The sequence below is a fragment of the Gobio gobio genome (assembly GCF_949357685.1).
Source record: "Gobio gobio genome assembly, chromosome: 23".
Taxonomy (NCBI): domain Eukaryota; kingdom Metazoa; phylum Chordata; class Actinopteri; order Cypriniformes; family Gobionidae; genus Gobio; species Gobio gobio.
This window is the reverse complement of record NC_137119.1, coordinates 23,774,123-23,794,952: the sequence shown is the minus strand read 5'-3', so window position 1 is coordinate 23,794,952 and position 20,830 is coordinate 23,774,123. Positions and strand designations below refer to the sequence as shown.

Sequence of the window (20,830 nt, the reverse complement as noted above, 5' to 3'; positions counted from 1 at the left end):
CTGTCTCAGAAAAACAACAAAGACTGAATGATGTTTTTGGCAGAATAAGGGAAGTTGTGTGTGTGGAGTGATGAATCACAATGAAACATCAGTTGCATGGTGATGTTCTGGAGCTGTTTTGTGAGTGCACACAGCATGACAAACAAAACATTTATTTTTAATCTTTTTTTTAAATTTTACATTTTATGGTTGAATTAATTATTACCTTTTCATAAACATACAAACATACCCCTGCAGTTCTTTCACAAACCCCAGTTTTTCTCTTTCTTCCAGTTTTTATACCACATAAAATGTGTGTGTGTGTGTGTTTATACAACAGTTCGTTCTGGTTCTCGAATTTGATTGACTGAGAGCTTTTCCAGCCGTGCCATATTCTACTAGTATCATCACGGGAACCATTTCACTGTTTGTATCACTCTGCTTGCAGCATTTCTCACAGAGAGTGTCATGGCGGATGAGCAAACAACCATAATTTTACAAATACTACTGTTGATGTGTCACGGAATGTAGTTTTAAGAGTTTTTTAGATGACAATGTAGTTATTTAGACCTCAAATATGTGACTTGTATATAATATTTGACAATTTGTTTAGACATTTTTGGAGATGTGAGCTCCAGACCATCAGGGGCTGGTCAGCACTAATGTACCCAGGTCAATGACATATAAGGATTTTCAACTGGCCAATTTTAAAATACAAAAAATTATATCTATTGCAATTGTTCAAACATTACGAATGTTGTTTACACATAAATGCATATTACAATTTTAAATTAAGTGATTTTACTGTTTTTTCACCTAGATGAATTGGCCGTAGCCTTAAAAAATTTAATGTGGTGCGACCGTGATTTATCTTAAAATTTATTTATTTCCATTTTAGTTCTCAGTAATTAAAGTGTTTATAAACAAAGTATTTGCAAAGTTTTTGCAAAAGATGATCTCACATTTTTGTTTTTAATTTCAGAGTTGCCTTCTTAAAGGATTAGTTCACTTTCAAATAAACTTTTGCTTATAATTTACTCACCCCCTTGTCATCCAAGATATCCATGTCTTTCTGTCTTCAGTCGAAAATAAATGAAGATTTTTGATGAAAAGATTTCAGGATATTTCTCCATAAAATGGAAGTCAATAGACCCCATACGGTTCAAGGTCCAAATGAGAGGTTCAGTACAGCTTCAAAAGGGCTTTAAACCACATCAAACAGTACCAGACGATCAATAAGGGTCTTATCTAGCGAAATTATCGGTCATTTTTTTTTTTTAATAAATAAAGTTTAAGTTTTATAAGCACAAATGCTCGCCTTGATCTGTTCATTGTTGCGCGCACATGACGTCACGTAAAACGCAATTACGTTGAAAAGGTCACGCTAGACGCAGACACAAAGACGTTTGAATATGTGGATAAGGTCCTCTTTCCGCTCATCTGTAAACACTGACTCGGTACTTCCGCCTGCGTCTAGCGTGACCTTTTCAACGTAATTGTGTATTACATGACGTCACGAGCGCGCCTCACTGAACAGAGCACGGCGAGCATTTGTGCTTATAAAACTTAAACTTTATTTATTTAACAAAAAAAAAGACCGATCGTTTCACTAGATAAGACCCTTATTGATCGTCTGGTACCGTTTGATGTGGTTTAAAGCCCTTTTGAAGCTGTACTGAACCTCTCATTTGGACCTTGAACCATATGGAGTCTATTGCCATTATATGGAGAAATATCCTGAAATCTTTTCATCAAAAATCTTCATTTATTTTCGACTGAAGACAGAAAGACATGGATATCTTGGATGACAAGGGGGTGAGTAAATTATAAGCAAAAGTTTATTTGAAAGTGAACTAATCCTTTAAATGTAGTTAAAAGACTTATTTTTCTTGTAAATTGCATAAAACTGATTAAAACGTTTAAAAATACAATACCATTCACTTAAGTATTGTGTTTCAATTTCCTGTTTCAGCCACAGAAATTAGATTTTTTTCTATTTTTTATTTAATACAGTTATTGCTATTACTATATATATATATAACAAGTGCAACATTTCATTTAACTTGACAACGGAGACGATGAAAAAAAAAAAACTTTGATTTAATTTTGATCAGAACCATGTATAATGCCTTGTCATGAACAGTTTTAAGTAAATGCACATTTGTGACCCTGGACCCACAAAACCAGTCAAAAGTCGCATGGGTATATTTGTGGCAATAGCCAACAATACATTGTATGGATCAAAATTATCCATTTTTCTTTTAATACCAAAAATCATTAGGATATTAAGTAAAAAATTATGTTCCATTTTGTTAATTTCCTTCCATAAATATATTAAACATGTTTTATTATTAGTAATATGCATTGATAAGGACTTCATTTGGACAACTTTAAAGGCGATTTTCTCAATATTTAGATTTTTCTTGCACCGTCAGATTCCAGATTTTCAAATAGTTGTATCTCGGCCAAATATTGTCCTATCCTAACAAACTATACATCAATGTAAAACGTATTGATACAGCTTTTAGATGATGTATACATCTCAATAAATGAAAATAAATAACCCTTATGACTGGTTTTGTGGACCAGGGTCACATTTGTGGCCTTGTTGTAAACAAAGATTTAATTAAACTTGATAATCATCATGCTGCTGATGGGTATTTGGAACATCTGTGTGAAAGTGCGGCACATGGTGTAAACTGCAGGCATTTTCTTTAAACCCAGTTATTTCTGAATTTTGCCCAATCTTGGCTGCTCAATTTAGAGTAGCGGGAGGTTGCTGGCTCGGGTTTACTTTGGACCAATGATAGATGACAGCAGATGATCATGTTAACGAAAATATACATTTCCACCAGGTAATGAAAAACACACAAGTGCAAATCAATGTTGCTTTATTTATAGTTTTCATTAAAACAATTTTTTAACACACCTTCCTCTTCTCCTGGCAAGATACTCTGCTCTTGCTGCAGGTTCAAAAATAACAGTTTTTTCTTTGCTTGGCAGTGGCATCTGGTAAAATAGACATAAATAGATATAAATAAATAAATAAATAAATAAATAATAAATTACTAATAAATGCATAATTACTCAAATAAAATTAATGCTCTAAATTATTATTTTTTTTTTCTTTCTCATAGTGTTAAAAATGAACCGTCTGAAATGTTTGTAAATTACCCAAATTGGATAAAAATCTATTCCAAATAATACTAAAATAAAGTACTTTATGTATATACCATCAATTGAATATAAAAGCTCAAACTACCAATCTTGGACATATATCTATCAAAACACTGTGCAGTGGTCGCACCACATTATACTTGGTCGCACCACATTATATTTTTAAATTCACTCAAAATGTACAGGCATAGAATTGGCCACCTAAACAAAACAAGCTAGATTCCCACAAAAGGTCAGTATGAAATTTATAATAAAAATATATATTTGTAGAAATAACTTAATATTCATTGTTTTTTTTTGAGGTCCACAATTACCACAAATGTGGTAACTACATATACCAGCCGTTAAATTTTTTATTTTTTTCCAAATTTGAGAGAGAGTTGGCATTTGAATGGGTCCTTGGCAAATTGGTATATGATGCAACTTCCTGTCTCTGAATAAATTTCAATATAAAATTGGTAGTTTGTTATTTCATAAAATCGACATCATTGGACAATGTTTGTTTGTATAATATGAAAGAAATAAAAAAACAAATGCTTTGCAATTTTGTGCAGGATTACAAAACACTTCATGCCAAATAGTATAGAAAATTAATGTGAATAAATTGAGTAATTTCAAAGATGTTTCCGAAACAGAAGTTATGGGCGGACGGTCGCACAACATGATATTTTGACACTTTAGATAACAGAAAAATTACAAATAACTAATGTTTTTTGAAAAATGTAAGTGAATACATTCATAGGAGAGGTACTACATATATATGGTATCTTTTTATGCATTTTGAACCCTTTTTTAACTGAAAAAAAAATGCAATCGGACAGAACATTTAGGCGTCACGTCATTGACCCACGTCCGCAGAGTTTGAGGAATTTGCCACAGGAATTTGCCGCTGGCTCGTATGTAGATAGTGTTTAAACATGAGGTATAATTAATTGTGGGTATATCAAGTAGGCTATCTTTGGTCCTATTAATCTATAACTTGCTCCAGAGCAAATCGATTTGGCCAAGGGAAAAGTTAAATTTCATAACTTACTATACTATAACTAACGCTGATTGTACTTTTGACTGAACTCTTTGCTTGTTTATTTCATATTGTACAAATTTCGTAAACTTTTATAATGACTAATATTCTTTATTTAAATATAATTTTTCAATAAATATTTTAGATAAATTACATGCCATAGGCCTATTTGGTATTGAGAAAGGGTCCGTTAGTGATAGTGATTTTGACTTCATTAGATGGCAGCATAGACTGTCTTTATGAGTGAGTCCGGAGCAAAAACTTTTATATTGTAAGGGACTTAAGATTGACAAGTGGTAATACACTCAGTCAATCTATCTCTCTCTCATAATACTCTACTCTACATGTAAGCAATAAGGTACTAGAGGCTGTGCTGGATTGTGAATAAGTCACGGCTAGAGGGCGTTGTTATGGTGTGTGCACACCAAAAGCGAATTTAATTATTTGCACGAGTAGTTTGCATACAACGTCAATGCAAAACGAATGACGCAAACTGGGTAATGCGATTGCCGCGAATGCCGTTTAAGTGGAAAATTTTCACCTTGAGCAGGAAATCTGCATGACGCAAGCTAATCAACGAAGAGCTTATTGACATGGCTGGTTTGACATGTCTGGTTTGTATCAGAAAATGGAGGAGAGCATTAATTTAGCCGTCTGCGGGCACCCCGAAATGTATCTCTATCAATAAAAAAATGAAATGCCAAATAATGTCAGTGTATCTACAGCAGTAAAATGTAACATACACATTAATGCAGCATTGATACTCATCCAAAAACATCAGATATAATACACTGACAAGGAATATTTTAGTAGAATGTATACTTTTGATACTTTAAGTAAATATTGCTGACAAAACATATACTGTATACTTTACTCTGTAATGTTTTGATTGTAGTATTTATTCCTACTTAAAATTGCGTTGTTTTTAGCAGCTACAGTGCTGATCAATCTAAACTCCATTCAGAAAAAAATCAGCTTTCTAAACATCATTTTATGGACAGGCCTGACAAAATACAGTGAACTCACACTGTATACAAATGTAACATAATTCACTTGTTTTGGCATGCTTTTGATCCATCTATTGGAATTAAATCACAGCAAAATAACTGGTATTGCACTAATTATGAAACTACCCCTGGCCTGAGACAGATGGACAGTTGGTGTCCATCCGGAAAATCCTGGCAACGACCCTTGCTAGAAGGTTATCAAACTGGCACCTGTCATCCTCTAGTAGCGCTGGAAGTGGCTGTGATCCAGGCACAGTTTTGGAGGAGACGGTGAAATTCATCAAGTTGTGTGTACCTCTGAATGGTACTGTGCACCCAGACATGTCGGCGTTTGGCTTTCTGGTGTATTTGGGACTTCCGCAACCAGTGTTAACCAAGTCCGCGGTTTTCCCACAGAATTGGGCTACTTGTTTCCACCCCCATATGTACGATTTTGGCACTTCAGCATCCCCAAAACACCCCCCAGACATACAAATTCAGAGGAGAATTCGTTGCTCCCCAATGGAGAAAATCACAAAATCTACTTTTGTTGCACAGACCTGGCAACCTTGTCCACAACAGGTACAGAGCAGCAATAGTAGTTACCTCATAGTAACATAGTTGATGACGGAAAAAATGCCAGAAAGAAATGTTGTTGTTATTGATGTGCGTGAAGACACTCCTCATCGCGCAATGTTTTAGTGTCACGAAAAACAAGTAATCCCGTGAGTAACGCAATGCGAATATTCACTTCGGTTTTTGTGTGCACACACCATTCGACATGACGCAAAGCGGAGTACCTGCAACCCCTGTAGCTGTGACTTATTTATGATACAGCTCTAGCCTTAAGTACCTTATTGCTTTTATAAAATGGTTACCACACAATACAAATATTAAAGCCAAAAAATATGTATCAATGCAACTTTCATGAAGTCAAATCTCTAAAAGCCTTCCATGAACAGCAACAGAAGTTGCATTATTACGACTTTACATGGCGGCAAAGACTGTCTTTATGATTTAGTCAGTCAGTAGCGAAGACTTTATATTGAAAGGACTGAAACTTGTTGTGAACACGGAGGAGCAAGACGCAACTTACAAATGCTTTGACTAGCATTGTCAGTGTAAGGGCACAGGAAAACCCCTCAACTGTTAAAAGGACAAGATATCGCAGCGGACATTCAAACATATTTTTTATTATGAACAGGACTGATCTGAAGGAAAAGACAATATCTAAATGCAGGTAATACACTCACTCACTGGAAGTGACCATTTTATAAAATACAATAAGCTTCAATGAAGCCGTGCGCAATGGCCTGTGGTCTCGTGTTTGAGGCCGAATCACAGTCCTGCTGATATAGAGCGATATTTGGAACAACATGAATGTGAATAGATGACACCATTCTGGAGATCTTTTTGGATGAACTATTTCTTTAATTTAAATGGTAGAAGAAGTTTTAAAATAAAGCTGAGGCAAAATTTCAAGCATGAGAATGATAAAACGGTAATGACAGCATTTTAATTATGAGTTCAGACAGATCATTCTGTGATTAATGTGCAGCACACTCCCATTGATATTGTCCTGCCTGTGGCGTCACTTTGCCTGAAGTTGTCTGTATCTCCTTCATCTTGTATAAGAAACCAATACTGCAAACGTAATGTCTGCATGTTCATATGCACATTCAAATCAAGAAGTGATCAAATAGGTTAATGTTGTCAATTCAATGAAGTCATAAGAACACAATGCAAAAAACAAATCACTAAAATGGGCATAGCAAATCACATAGGTTGCGAGTCTCTTTCTTTTAGTGTCAGCATGTTAGCAGATGGTAAACTATTCAGAAATTATGCTGTATGATTTATCATCGCCTAGGTGCATTATCATCACAAAGTCCTACATGCCACATCTACAAGGCGGCACAGATATCCCATCAGGCAGGGTTTAGACAAACATAATGCAATTTATTTTTCATCTCTTCAGTTCTATCTTCTCTTGTTTTATCAGATTCATTGAGTATTTTTTATTTATTTTATCTGGACCTAATGTAAAAACTCCAGGAGCTATGGTGTCTTCGGCTACCTGTTTTATTCCTCTCTTTCTCAGCTACTGGTGTCCTTCCAGTGCCCTTCTTCTGCTCTCTTTATCTCCTCAGAACATCTGCCTTGGCGGCAGGTTGCAGGTGGCGGTGGAGTGGATGTCCCCTGGCTCCCTTACACTCTCTTAAGCTTCTGTCTTGTACTGATCCCTGGACACCCTGAACTGCTGACCCTCACTTTATGTCCTCACTCTTGACTCTCCATTTGGCTGGCTGCAGTGCCATCCTGCTTTATGTTTACTGTGAAGGTAGTTAGGATTTTAATGGAGTAGATTTACTTCTAAATAGGGATGTCCTGAGCCGATCTCAAGGATTGGTACCAAGGCCGATTAAAGGGATAGTTCACCCAAAAATGAAAATTCTGTCATAATTTACTCACCCTCAAGTTGTTCCAAACCTGTATGAGTTTCTTCGTTCTGCTGAACACAAAGAAGATAGAGTGAAGAATGTTCGTAACAAAGCAGAGAGAGCAACTATTGACTACCATAGTATTTTTTTTCCTACTATGGTAGTCAATAGTTGCTCTATCTGCTTGGTTACAAACATTCATCTAAATATCTTATTTTGTGTTCAGCAGAACAAAGAAACTCATACAGGTTTGGAACAACTTGAGGGTGAGTAAATTATGACAGAATTTTCATTTTTGGGTGAACTATCCCTTTAAGCGTTTTTTTTTTTTAACTGATCGGTATAGGCTATCCGAAACCCGATCCTTTATTTTACGTCAGCTGTCACGCAAATGTCATGCAGTAGGTGGCGGTAAGCACATTCAAGCGTGTTTGCCAACTGTCATTAAAGGCGCACTGTAGTGCCTTGAAACGTGCAACATTATTCAATGTGTTGACGTAATTTCCACTGAAACAGGAAGACAGGGCGGGACATATCGAACAGCTCCTCCCATTTTTTTAAATAGCCAAAAGTACTTTGTTTACATCACAGACAGCTAGGCCAGAGCATTGTTTTGGAGCACACTTGCTTATAGATAACAGTAAGGCTAACATATTCATATAAAACACCAAAAAACTTCTAGTCTGATTTCATGGGGACTTATGTAATATTGGTGCAGTATGTAATATTGTCTGCTAGTGGTAAAAATGGGTACTGCAGTCCAAAAAACATCCCTACTTCTAGATATCAGCACTGCATTTAGCCACTCTCAGTTTAAATACAGATGAAAAAAAAAGACTTTAGAATATGGTATTCATATCTGGGTGTTTCTTTATGGGCACTTTTGTTCTAGAAGTTATGAAAATTCCCACCATATTCAACCATATCTCAAATCATGTGTTGTGCTTAATGTCATTCTGTGGTGGAAATTACATTTTTAACACTTTTGGAATAAATGTCTGACTCTTTTGTTTTGTTAAGACTAATGTTGCAACTAGCAGTTTATCCATCTTACAAATTCACAAATAATATTTTCACACTTTTTTATAAAGCTGACAATTACAGCTGGATTGGAAATAATGCACAATAAAAAATATTCTGCTCATAAGTGATATTTTTGATTTTCTTAATTTTCTTCACACATCCATATATTTTATGTATTTAGTTTATCTATAGAGCTCCGGAGGTCACGTGACCCATTCTGTTTACGATGCCATTTTGGCAGGCAAGAACAGCTGGCGCCAGCATGAGTTTCAAGGCAATGGAGTTCACTGCACACTTTAATTCAAAATACATAGACTTTATATAGCAAAACTTAATATATTAAACATAACAGATCCCTAGAATGACCCCGGTGGAGTGCTTTTCACGTGTATCAACAAAGGAACGGATAGCTTTCCGGTCAGGACACCTGTTGCACCAGCTGTTGGCAATTTACAACTAGCCTAGTGTTGACATAAGTGGCCACTAAATTACAACTTATGCACTCCTAACTATTTTTGCAGCATTAAACTTAGTTGATGCCTAAATCTACATATAACTAAATATTTACGGAAGCCTCCGATCAGGAGTAACATTAACAGATATATACTGAACTGCATCCATACGCCCTTGCTTTACATTCGGGTGCGTCTCAATCAGCTCTAGTTTAGTAGTCAGAGCACTGATCAGGGATCACCCCATTGACCTATGTCCTGATCAGTGCCCTGACTACTGAACCAGGGAGCTGATTGAGATGCACCCTTCAATTCTTATACGTATTATGATAATGCTGACATACATGCGCTTACATTTTAAGAGAGAAAGCATGTGAATGGATTAATGTTATATGTTAGCGGTTAAAAGTGCGCCGCTGTGTGCATCTGTCCCATCGGTCCGTGTTGTGCATGTCAAATAAAATCAGTCATAATCAATAAATGTAATTTCTTATTTTTTGTTTCAGTATTTATTTATTGATCCTTAAATTGAGGCAAAAGTTGTAAAAATTGAAGAATAAACTGAAATTCACGGCATTTCAACAACTTACTACGATAAAATGATTTCCCATTTGCTTTCCCCCGCCTGTTCTGGCATCCTGGCACACATCAGCTGTCCATCATGTTGAAGTAATAAGGTTTAAACAGTCCGGTTTTAAATTATTTTATGGATACCAATGCAACAGCCGCTCTAGGGCCCCCTGGTTGCCTGCCAAAATGGCGGAGTTTAGACTGCGTGACGTCAACCTCCGGAGCTCTATTAAGTTCACTGACATTGTTGCCTTCTATTTGGTAACTACTAAAATAAAACGTTATTAGGGGCACAAATATTTAAATATGTTTTGGTAATACTTTATTTTTATAGTGTGCTTTTTACATTTGTTACATGTACATGTGTTCTTAATGCAGGCCTGGCAACAAGATATTCAAAGAGAAAAATGTGTGCATTGGATTGGATTGTGAAAAGTGGGCATTACTTATCAGGATGAATACATGTGGTTGGAAGGGCATCATTTTGTTAATATAAATGGTTGGATTTATGTTTTACGTTATTATATTTAATGATCCTTCTAATATCCCTTTAACAAATGTCCAAAAGCCTCCAGCTAAAAGCACAGATAAAACATCTGTAAGGCAATCTGTTCTTAAGACTTCCAAGAGAAGTGAGAACAGAATAATACAGATGCTCCTCTTGAATATATCCAGTTAGTTTAGTAGACCCAACACCATAACAGATGATCTTTGTTAAATGACAAAGCTCTTGTAGATTATCCTGTAGAGCATGGCCCATTCAATTTGTACCCTTTAAAAAACTCTTAAAAGTACATGTATAACATTTACAAAAAAGTCTAAAACAGTTGTTCCTGTTCTGTTTCCCTCAATCCCCTGTGTGACACAACCACAAATATTTCAGATCAATACAACAAGATGCTGAGTATTGTGCACTTTCTCTAGGTGCAGGGGGCTGGTCTCCGCTGGACAGTGATCATTACCAGTGGCTGCAGGTCGACTTGGGAAGCAGAAAACAGGTCACAGCCATCGCCACGCAGGGTCGATATAGCAGCTCTGATTGGACAACACGCTACCGGCTGCTCTACAGTGACACAGGCAGAAACTGGAAACCATACCACCAAGATGGCAACATCTGGGTGAGTATCATATTAATAATTTACTGTTATTTTTAGTGTAGGATACTATTGTTCAAAGGTTGGGGTCGGTAAGATTTGATTCTTTCAATTCAATTAATATTTTTGAAAATATGTCTAATGTTAGGTGCCCTGCAACTCAGTCATTTCCTGTCGATATTGAGAATCGAACCCACAACCTTCAACCCAAGTCCGACTCTCTAACAATTAGGCCACAACTGCCCACTGTTTATTTGAAGAAAAAAAAATATTTTGAAACATTTGAAATAAATAGCCTTCGTAACTTACTGACTCCAAACTTTTGAATGGTAGTGTCTGTGGAAAATGTAATGTATTTTAAAAATTGTATAAAGGTTTTTTTTCTTCTTCTATATTTTCTGGCTCTTCTTGATCATAGTGTTCTTGTACTTTATACTGACACCTAGTGGTGTGGATGCATGAGGTTTATTTACTAACAGCTGTTGCTTCAGACCAAGGGTACTTCTCAATTCTTATTTGTGCATCCTCGTTTCCTTTCCTCGCGTCTTAGCTCCGTCTTAGGACAGAGGAATTGAATCAAGTTAAATGATATATCCTCGCTCCCTTTAGCGTCCCTTTAAAGCGTCATCAATTAATGATGAACATTCTTGAACATTAGAGATAATTATTTATATTGTAATAGTTTCAACCTCCACAAAATACCACATTTGTCCATATTTTTTATATTACCAGCTATTATTAACATTAATTATTCCCAATTATTAACTGCTTTTTATTTGTTGTATAGCCTAGTATTGTAGTTTGTTTAATTTTCTTGTGCTTTGATATAATTTTGCAACTGTCCTACTACAGTTTTTGTAATTTGACATACATTTGTGTCTTGTACATATAAACAATAATGATAATTAGAATTATAATATTGAATAAACTGTGGCAAGATGTGAAGGGGGAGGAAAATGTATACGTGCGTCACGTGTGCATCCTCGCTTATGACTCCTCAGGAAGCAAAACAACTTTTTCTAGAAGATTGAAATGACGTCATTCATGTCATGTGTATACATCAATTGAACCCCTTTAGTGTCAAGGATCGCAGACGGCCCCAAATTTTGACAAACTGAGTATCAGTACAAAGATTAAAGACTCCAGCTTCGATATTTGACCACTGTTTATGATAAAACTGGGTTGCAGTGATATGTCAGGAGTGCAAAATAATCGATCTGTAATGACCAATATTTTGAATGGAATATCAACAAGAATAAAAAGCCAGTCACGTATTCTCCATTTGTGGTCACATACATGCACTAAACTGCGTCCGTTCGGGCTTTTAGTCCAAAAGTGTGCACATTTGGACAAATATAGATTTATTATCACGTTTGCAAAATATTTTGTCATACAGAATGACATTTCTATTCATTTCTCACTGAATTATGCTGATCTGAATGAGCTGAATGACATTCACAGTGAGCTCTGTGTCTGATTCTTTCTGCTGCACGTCACTTATGATCTTAGAGCTCTCTCATTCGCATAGGTGACTCAACGTGACAATTATCCTGCCCCTTCTGGTTACGCTGTTCAGTGCACTTCCTCATTCTCATCTCTCTGTTGTAAACATCGCCAGAACACGTAAAACAAGAAGCTAATAAACACACGATTACGATGGCATATGGTTTGTGTGTGATTTGCATGCGATTTGGTGTATTTTCATATGAATAAAGAACGTTTCCAGTATAAATGCTAAGCAGGTGTAGCGATTAGCTCCATATAAAATGCAAAATATAACAGTTTAACATCATTGAACATCACTGAAATCCACATTATATCGCGATCGGAAGTAAATACAAACACTCACTGGCTGTTTAAAGGGTTTGGAGTTAAAGTGTAATATTAATCTTTTATATTGTGTTATGTAGCTTGATGCTAATCGTGGCTCAAATGCACCTGTCACGGCAGGAGCTATTTTCTATTCCACTATCTATTTATTCACATAAGGTACCAAGAACATGCTTTTTGTTTGTTTGCTTGCTAGAAAGACTTCAGATAATAGGTTTTAATGTAAAGTGGAATGAATGTGGGGTTGATGGGCAATCCAGAATGCCTGAATAGGCTATAATGGCTGAATACAAACAAAATAATTACTATAAAAGAATGACAGACGTGTGAAAAGTTCATTGAGTGACAACAATAGAGTATGAATTGAGCCGTTAGAAGAGCCGTTTACAGGCCAATAATGATTTGCATTTTATCGTAGCCTTCGCTAAAAAATCACTTGACATGCCATACAATATGCTTCATAAAATGTGTAGTTTTAGAGATATCGTCCTCATATTTGAAATGAAGCATGACCACACTTTTGGCTTCACTATAGTTGTGATTATAAGTTGTTATACTACATTCACATAATATTTTTATACATTTAAAAATATATTCTTAAATTTTTTTATTTTTGTTTTAATGTTTGAGCCTATATATCTCCATATTAATAACAGTCTGAGTAATTCTTGAACCGTAAACTCTCAAGTGTTTGCGTTCTAGATATATGTTAGTTATGTGTCTATTCAGAAAGACTTATGAGCAGCAATAATATTATTTTGGGGATGTCAAAATGCCCCACTTGCCAAAATGGGGGGTGGGGCTGGGGGGGGGCGATAGGCAAGGGGTTAAACTGATTTTTTAAATTCATACTTTAATCAAATTGCTGTTGCTGTTTACATATAAAGCTTTTTTTTTATTAGACATTAGAATCTTTAATTTGTGGAATGTTATTACATGAATTACAAAATTAAATCAAGATTCAAGATTGGTCCTTGACATATTCATAAGGCATTGTGGTTATCGTGGCAGGATGTTAGCATACCTCTTCCACATACTGAGCTCACCAAGGACGACTGAAGATCAATGAGTCAAGAGGATGCCTTGATTTCTTCCTGGGTGCTTTAATCAACAGTAAGCAATCAAGGAAGCACTTAGATCCAAAGAAAGACGGTTTCACAGACTGATTTCAGGCTGATGTACCACTGTGCTTAGTACCCACAGCAGAGGGGAGTGGAATTATTACTGGACCAACCAACGATCCACACAGGGTGGTCTCAAAGGGGAAATGTTGTTGTCTTTAATCTTGCACCACCAAAATGTGGCTCTTGGACTTTCTCAGTTAACTTCAAATGATTTCATCATTTGGTCTATCCGAGTTTGACTTAGAGACTAGTAGGCATGTGCCGGTATCAAATTTTCATGTTGCGATTAATTGCTGAAGCTTTTATCACGGTATACGGTATTATCACAATATTGAAATAAGTTGCAAAAAAAAGTGTTGTCATACTATAACAGATTAAATCACTTTCTTATAACAAAAGAACCAAACATTTAAATACAATAAAGCAATACACAAAAATGTATAAAGTAAAAAAATATTTAAAACAGATTAAAGTGCAAAAGAATTATAAAGAACAATAGGTATGCTGAAATGTACATTTAACTAAGATTAATACATGCTTTAGAAGTATTTTTCATTGTCAGTTTGTTAATGAAGGAACTAATGTTAAATACTGGAGCCTTGTAAAGTGTTTGATTGAACAACAGTCAGAACATATTCAAACAATATCTAGGGCATGTAATTTAGTCCAGATTAAAATATAAAATTTAAGTTTGAAAATGAATAGCCTTAAGTGTTTAAGTATTATGTATTAGGTTATGTGATTACTGGGGAAACGGCTGCATTTCTGCTGTTCCGTCAGCGCCCTCTGCTGTCGAAGAATGAATGTGCACTTCAGCGTCTCCTCATTCCGCCATGTGCTCGGCTCATGCACGGTCTATTTACATCAGAGCACGTTCCTCTTTGACGTGTTTTTCATTTTAAACGGTTGATGGGTAAAGTATTCTTAAAATTCATTCTAAAAATCGGAATAATTCGTAATGAATAATTATTCACGGTATTTTGAAGTGCCCACGATAACAATATTGTGCATGTTCATTATTGCGGTATATGGTATTACCGTTTACCGGCACATGTCTAGAGACTAGACAAGTTTTCAAAACGAGTCCTAAACTCTTGGAAGAAAAGGTTCTATATATTCTGCTTCTCGCGATTAATTAAAAATAATCATTGCGATATTTTCCCAGCTGATTATTTGTCCTGAAAACATTTTTTTTATTTTTATATTTCCATTCTCTTTCATTGGTAACAAGCATCCATTATCTTTCATGCTTGGGGTTGCCATATGTCAAAAGAAAAAATGCCCCAAATGGGGCTTTTCTTTTAAAAGGATGAATTTTCTGCCCATTGTTGTACTTAATCACGCACACACTCTCTCTGCACGGTAAAAAAATGATGACCAGACTGATGACCAGACAACACCGAAAAACATGTTGAGGTTTAGCGATTGTGTAATTCTAATGAAAGCTTTATACAGCCAATCTGCTATAAATCTGTGAGCAAACCTTAGAACACCGATCAGGGCTGGCATAACATTATGACTACTGACCGGTGAAGGAAATAACACTGATTATTAGGGCTGGGTATTGACACAAATTTTCACAATTCAATTTGATTCAATATCTATTATTTTGGATCTATATCAGGTACAATACATGGGAAATTTTCTCAAGGAAAACAAATCTCTGAACTAATGTAAACTATGGGAGTCAGTTAGTACTACATTAGCCTACTAATATTGAAGGTAAAAATGTACTGATTTGTATACAAACACTTAAATTATACTCAATCAAGTTATATTAACTTTACAATTACATAATCATAGTTTTACTCCAAATCGTTTTTTGAAATATAAACATTTAAATGGTGGCTGTCATAAAAACCTGCCAGATTTATTCATACATATATGAACATTAAAAACGATAATGAATAGCCTATGTAATATAGTGCATATAATTAGCAAAATGCTCCTCTCTAGAGTTAATTTTTCTAGCTGACTAACAAGTTCATGGACACATATGGTTTTTCTGAGGTAAATGTAACGTTACAAGACATTGTTTACAAGCCATTTTACTGATGTCTTTCTGTGGTTGAAACACTGATTGAGCTATTCCATGTCACATGATACGGATTTCGGTCCTGTATCTTTTAACACACTTTCAGATGCTCATTCATGTTTATTTTGCGCTTTAACTGGTATTCACCCATTTGTGCCCAAATTTTTCTGGACAGTTTCATGCATATAGTCATGTTAATAGTGTCCTATGTGAATGTAACGAACCGCTCCAAGACTCAAAGTTGAGGATCCACATGCAGCTTTATTTAAAGGGTAATCCACACTCGTAGTCAAAAACAGGCAAGAGGTCATAACAGGTGAGCAGTCCAAACAAGACTGGAGAGACAGGCAAAAGGGTAAGCCACAGAACAAGGCAAGTAATCCAAAACCAGAGACAAGAAACCACGGAAAACGCTCAGAAGTGCAGTGTTAGACAAGACTTCGCCGTGAATGACAGAGTGAACATGGTATAATAGGCAGAGGTAATGAGATAATGAGACACAGGTGCAAACAATGAGTGATGATGAGTCAGGGCAAAGGATTATGGGTAATGTAGTCTATGATAGAATGACAGTCCGGGTTGGAGTGCCCTCTGGTGGTGATCCCGGGCACTCACACTGGTGAATTGTGTCAGTGAACATGTTCTGCATTTATTTTCCCCAGGGTTTTTTTTTTCTTCTTGAAAATTGTATTTGAAGTTGCCGGCGGGCAAATATGTTGTATGCACCCCTTCAATGTCAAATTTGAATGAGGAGAACATTTGGCATCTAACTCAAAATAACTGCTTTCAACAGATCCATCTTTATTCATAAACAAATGTATTATGTATAAAAGTCGAAGAACATTCGATGCAAACTCAAAAAATCTGCATCTATCTTATAATCTTTTGAATATGAAAAAAGTTGTCCCTACAGGGCATTGTGTATCAAAAAGTTAAATAAAAATAAAGAATGACGAAAAAATTACATCTATATAACAAACAAAAATTGTCCCATGGTATTCAATGGCTGACTGTAGTCTGTGATTTCATATAATAATGTAAATGTAAACTCATTACTTGTCTGAATTTCCACATTATAATGGAATCGTAAGCTACTAGTCATAAAATTAATTGGGGTCCTTGACCAATTAGAATGAAACGCATCCAAACTCGATGAAGGGTCCTCAATATTTTGGCATTATATCATAAAATATGATATTTTTTCCCTATCGAATTAAGGTCTACTGTACAGTAGAGATGTCAGTTAAAGGGTTAAGTTAATAATCAGCTGGGTGGGATATTATGAAACCAAAAGCACTAAACAAGACCAAAATTCTTGATTTATTAATCTATTAACACAGTATACCCCATTTCCCCATGATATATGTACTTACAAGTCATTTGCCCACCGGCAACTATAGATGTATACAAAAAACGATATATCTCTTGTAAGATTTGTTTTGTTTGGATGATTCTAGAGACCTTCATGATTATGTAGAGATATATATATATATATATATATATATATATATATATATATATATATATATATATATATATATATATATATATATATATATGAGGTGTTAGTGAGGCCAGCAGGGGGCGCTCACCCTGTGGTCTGTGTGGGTCCTAACACCCCAGTATAGTGATCGGGACACTATACTGTAACAAGCACCGTCCTTCAGATGAGACGTTAAACCGAGGTCCTGACTCTCTGTGGTCATTAAAAATCCCAGGATATCCTTCGATAAAGAGTAGGGGTGTAACCCCGGCATCCTGGCCAAATTTGCCCATTGGCCCCTGTCCATCATGGTCTCCTGATCATCCCCATATATATACGATTGGTATCATCCCTCAGTCTCCTCTCCACCAATCAGCTGGTGTGTGGTGGGCGTTCTGGCGCAATATGGCTGCCGTCGCATCATCCAGGTGGATGCTGCACATTGGTGGTGGTTGAGGAGATTCCCCCCTTCTATGTAAAGCGCTTTGAGTGCCTAGAAAAGCGCTATATAAATGTAACAAATTATTATTATTATTAATTATATATGTCAACAAAAAATACTTATTAGTAACATGAAAATAGCCTTTCTTTGGGAGGGTTTGCCTTCGACTTGCTTCCTGGAAGTAGGGGTATGAAGTTGGCAGCCTCATGTGACAGGAAGGAAGTTAATACCTTTTTCTTCTTGAAATCCTTTATTCAGTTGTTTGCTTACATGTCATTGAGACATAAAACATGGATAACATCTAGAAAAATACTTACGTGTGCAGACAGCGTGCCGTAGTCAAGTTTCCATCCAGTTTTTGTTATCAACAAAAATGCATTAAAATCGTTTGCAAAATTTGCCATCTCCAGCCTGTTTCCATTCAATTGGCCCTTAACCGCTAGAATGTGCATAATGTCATCCCTAAAAAAAAAATGCATTGTCGCATAAGTTTTGTTATATCGCTTCCGTACATAATTGAGCATATATCTCATATTAGATTGTATCTTTCACACCTCAAATATTTGTAAAATGTAGAGAGTAATGAGACCATTGAATTACATGAAGTAAGTCTACGGCTTACTATTTTCACAAGTAATATTATTATTAGTATATTAGGAAATGTTTGGAAATATCAGAAGACGACGTTGAAGTGGAGCAGCTAACTGCCTTTGTGACAAAACGAATGGGTTTGGACACAGAAATGTAAAAATGTAGAAAATTTTAAACGTCCCATATTGTGGATTTCTGTATTATTTTATAATGTTTCATGAGGTGCACTTATAGTGTTAGTATGATTTTTACATCATAAAATGTCATAATTTAGAAATAAAAAGCATTTTTCGATCCTGATTTTAGCCCTTTGGCTTAAACTCTCAGTTTGAAGGGACGTGTCTGCTGTAAGACTTCAGTGTAAAAGCCCACTGCTGTGATTGGCTGCTGTGAGACTTCAGTGTAAATGTGTGTTGATGGTGTGAAAGCAGTGATCTCATCATTGCAACGCGTTTTCTCTCACAAAATTATTTCACCACAACTAACAGAAAACACAACATCAATATGAATAGAGTAAGACAGGGGTTTTCAAACTTTATGATGCCAAGGACCCCCAAATATGATAAACCTTTTATGAGGGACCCCCTTCCTATATATATATATATATTTATGTATGAAAAAAACATTTAAACCGTTAGATAAGTAGTAAGTGCGACATTATACAACACATTGTTTCCAAACTTAAATCGGCTATGCTTAATGTTGGATGTATAAACCCGAAGAAGAAAAATTTAAATTAAAAATTATTTGTATAAGCAACTTTCACAATAAATGTATGTTAGCAGCGTACGTACTGCGTTAAGTATACCGCCTTACAACCCCAGTGAAAAAAAAAAACGTCTCTATAGGTCGTTTTTCAAGTATCTTCATGGCTCTACGCTAACATTTTTCTTGAGGAGCACTTGTGCTTCTAATAAAAAAAAAAAATTACAATTTTATGTATTCAGATGCAGAAGTAAAATGTTATTTACAGTTTAATTACAGAAGAATGTGCGATTGAATTAGTTACTTTTTATTTAATCAAATGACAGCACTAAATTTATGTAATGATGAACGTAAAATGTGCTCTGTATTTTTAGAGTTTATTCCATGTAATTTTTGAAACTGATTTACTGTATTTGACAGAATCCGACTGGAGGCAGAATTTTATCTTTTTTAAACTCTTTTTTGTTGAGAAAAAAACGAGTTTGGAAACACTTTAAAGAATTTTAATGCAAATAAATTTGGGTGTCACATAACAGAATTACACATTAGTTTCTCGATAATACATGCTTTATTCAAAAGAAAAACCAAAATCACAAGTATCACCACCTCAGCTCTCAGGCGTTTCCTATCATTAACCCTCCTTGCATTCTGCTCTACAGACACTTTTGAACTCTTTTGGTTTCAGTTGGAAAAGGGAATGAAGCTGTTTTTCTTCCCGTTCTGTGAACGGAAATGCCCTTGGATTCCAGTTCATCTCTAGAACATTTATAGGTCACAGTGCATTACTGTTTAATGCTGGCTAGATCAATAGTTTTTGAACATTAAGAAGGCAGAGGTGGGAATTACAAATCGTTTCGGTTGCTAGCAGTATAAGATTGGGCATTCAGTATCAGTGAACTGTTGCCTACAAGACTGACAAAAGTAAGGCAAAGCAAAGGCGAACAAACTCTTCATTACAGCCCTGCTAAATTAGTTTGATTGAGGGGCATATGTTTTTGCATTCAGTTTGAAATCTGATTGCATGCCCCCTCTTGAAGAAATTCACCACTCAAGGATAACCAGTCTACCAATCATGGTTTCAATATAAAAGCAGCAATCACAAGTAGACTTTCAAAACATCCAGAGTCCAATTGATTTATATGCAGTTCAGTTTTGGACTGGATAATTTTTTCTACTCCTGAATAATTTTCATCACATTTTGGACCCTGCCTTTAATTATTTTCCTTTGACAGGCTTATTTGCTCGAATATTAATTAAGGCCTTTTGTGTTGTTAATGAATAATGGCTAGTTGTTGTGCTTTTATATGGCATGTGCAGCATTTTTAGCATTTTGTTCTGGTTCGTGGATGTGCATTTTAAATAGCTTTAAATTTATTTTGAGACATTTTTCAATCATGCTGTCACATCAATCCCCAAATAATAAATGTTTTTTAATACTCATATGGAAACTCATATGGCAGACCACAACCATACAATTTTGACACACAATTAGGGACAGGCCAGGATTAAACAGATCATTGATTAGAGGAGACAAATTGAGTTGTTGTGTGAGGAGAACCAGTGGAGAACAGAGCAGGTGTCTCTGTAAGAGACCTGTGTTAGCTATATATATACATGTTAGCTAATGATATGTAACACTGTGCTCAGATCACAATACTGTACAGATTGTTATCATGTATCAGGCAATAGCAAAGCTGGTATTGGTCATCTAGGAGTAGGATTATTGATACTTACCAATAACAGAAACTAATTTTATAGACCATCAGGCATAAGTTACACTCGTTAATATCCATCCACACTAAACGTTACGGGATACTAACCTTACGTGATTTAACGTTAGCAGTTTCTCATCACGATGGGGTCGGAAACACATTGGG

General features: G+C 35.6%; 1 protein-coding gene across 1 annotated transcript in view; it reads left to right on the top strand.

The window, feature by feature from the left end:
• The window catches only part of cntnap2a (contactin associated protein 2a), a 573,759-nt gene that overhangs the window by 201,081 nt on the left and 351,848 nt on the right, over positions 1-20,830 (top strand). Inside the window, exon 3 of the mRNA XM_079806533.1 lies at positions 10,574-10,767. Coding sequence (XP_079662659.1) covers positions 10,574-10,767 — 194 coding nt within the window. The remainder of the gene's footprint in view (positions 1-10,573; positions 10,768-20,830) is intronic.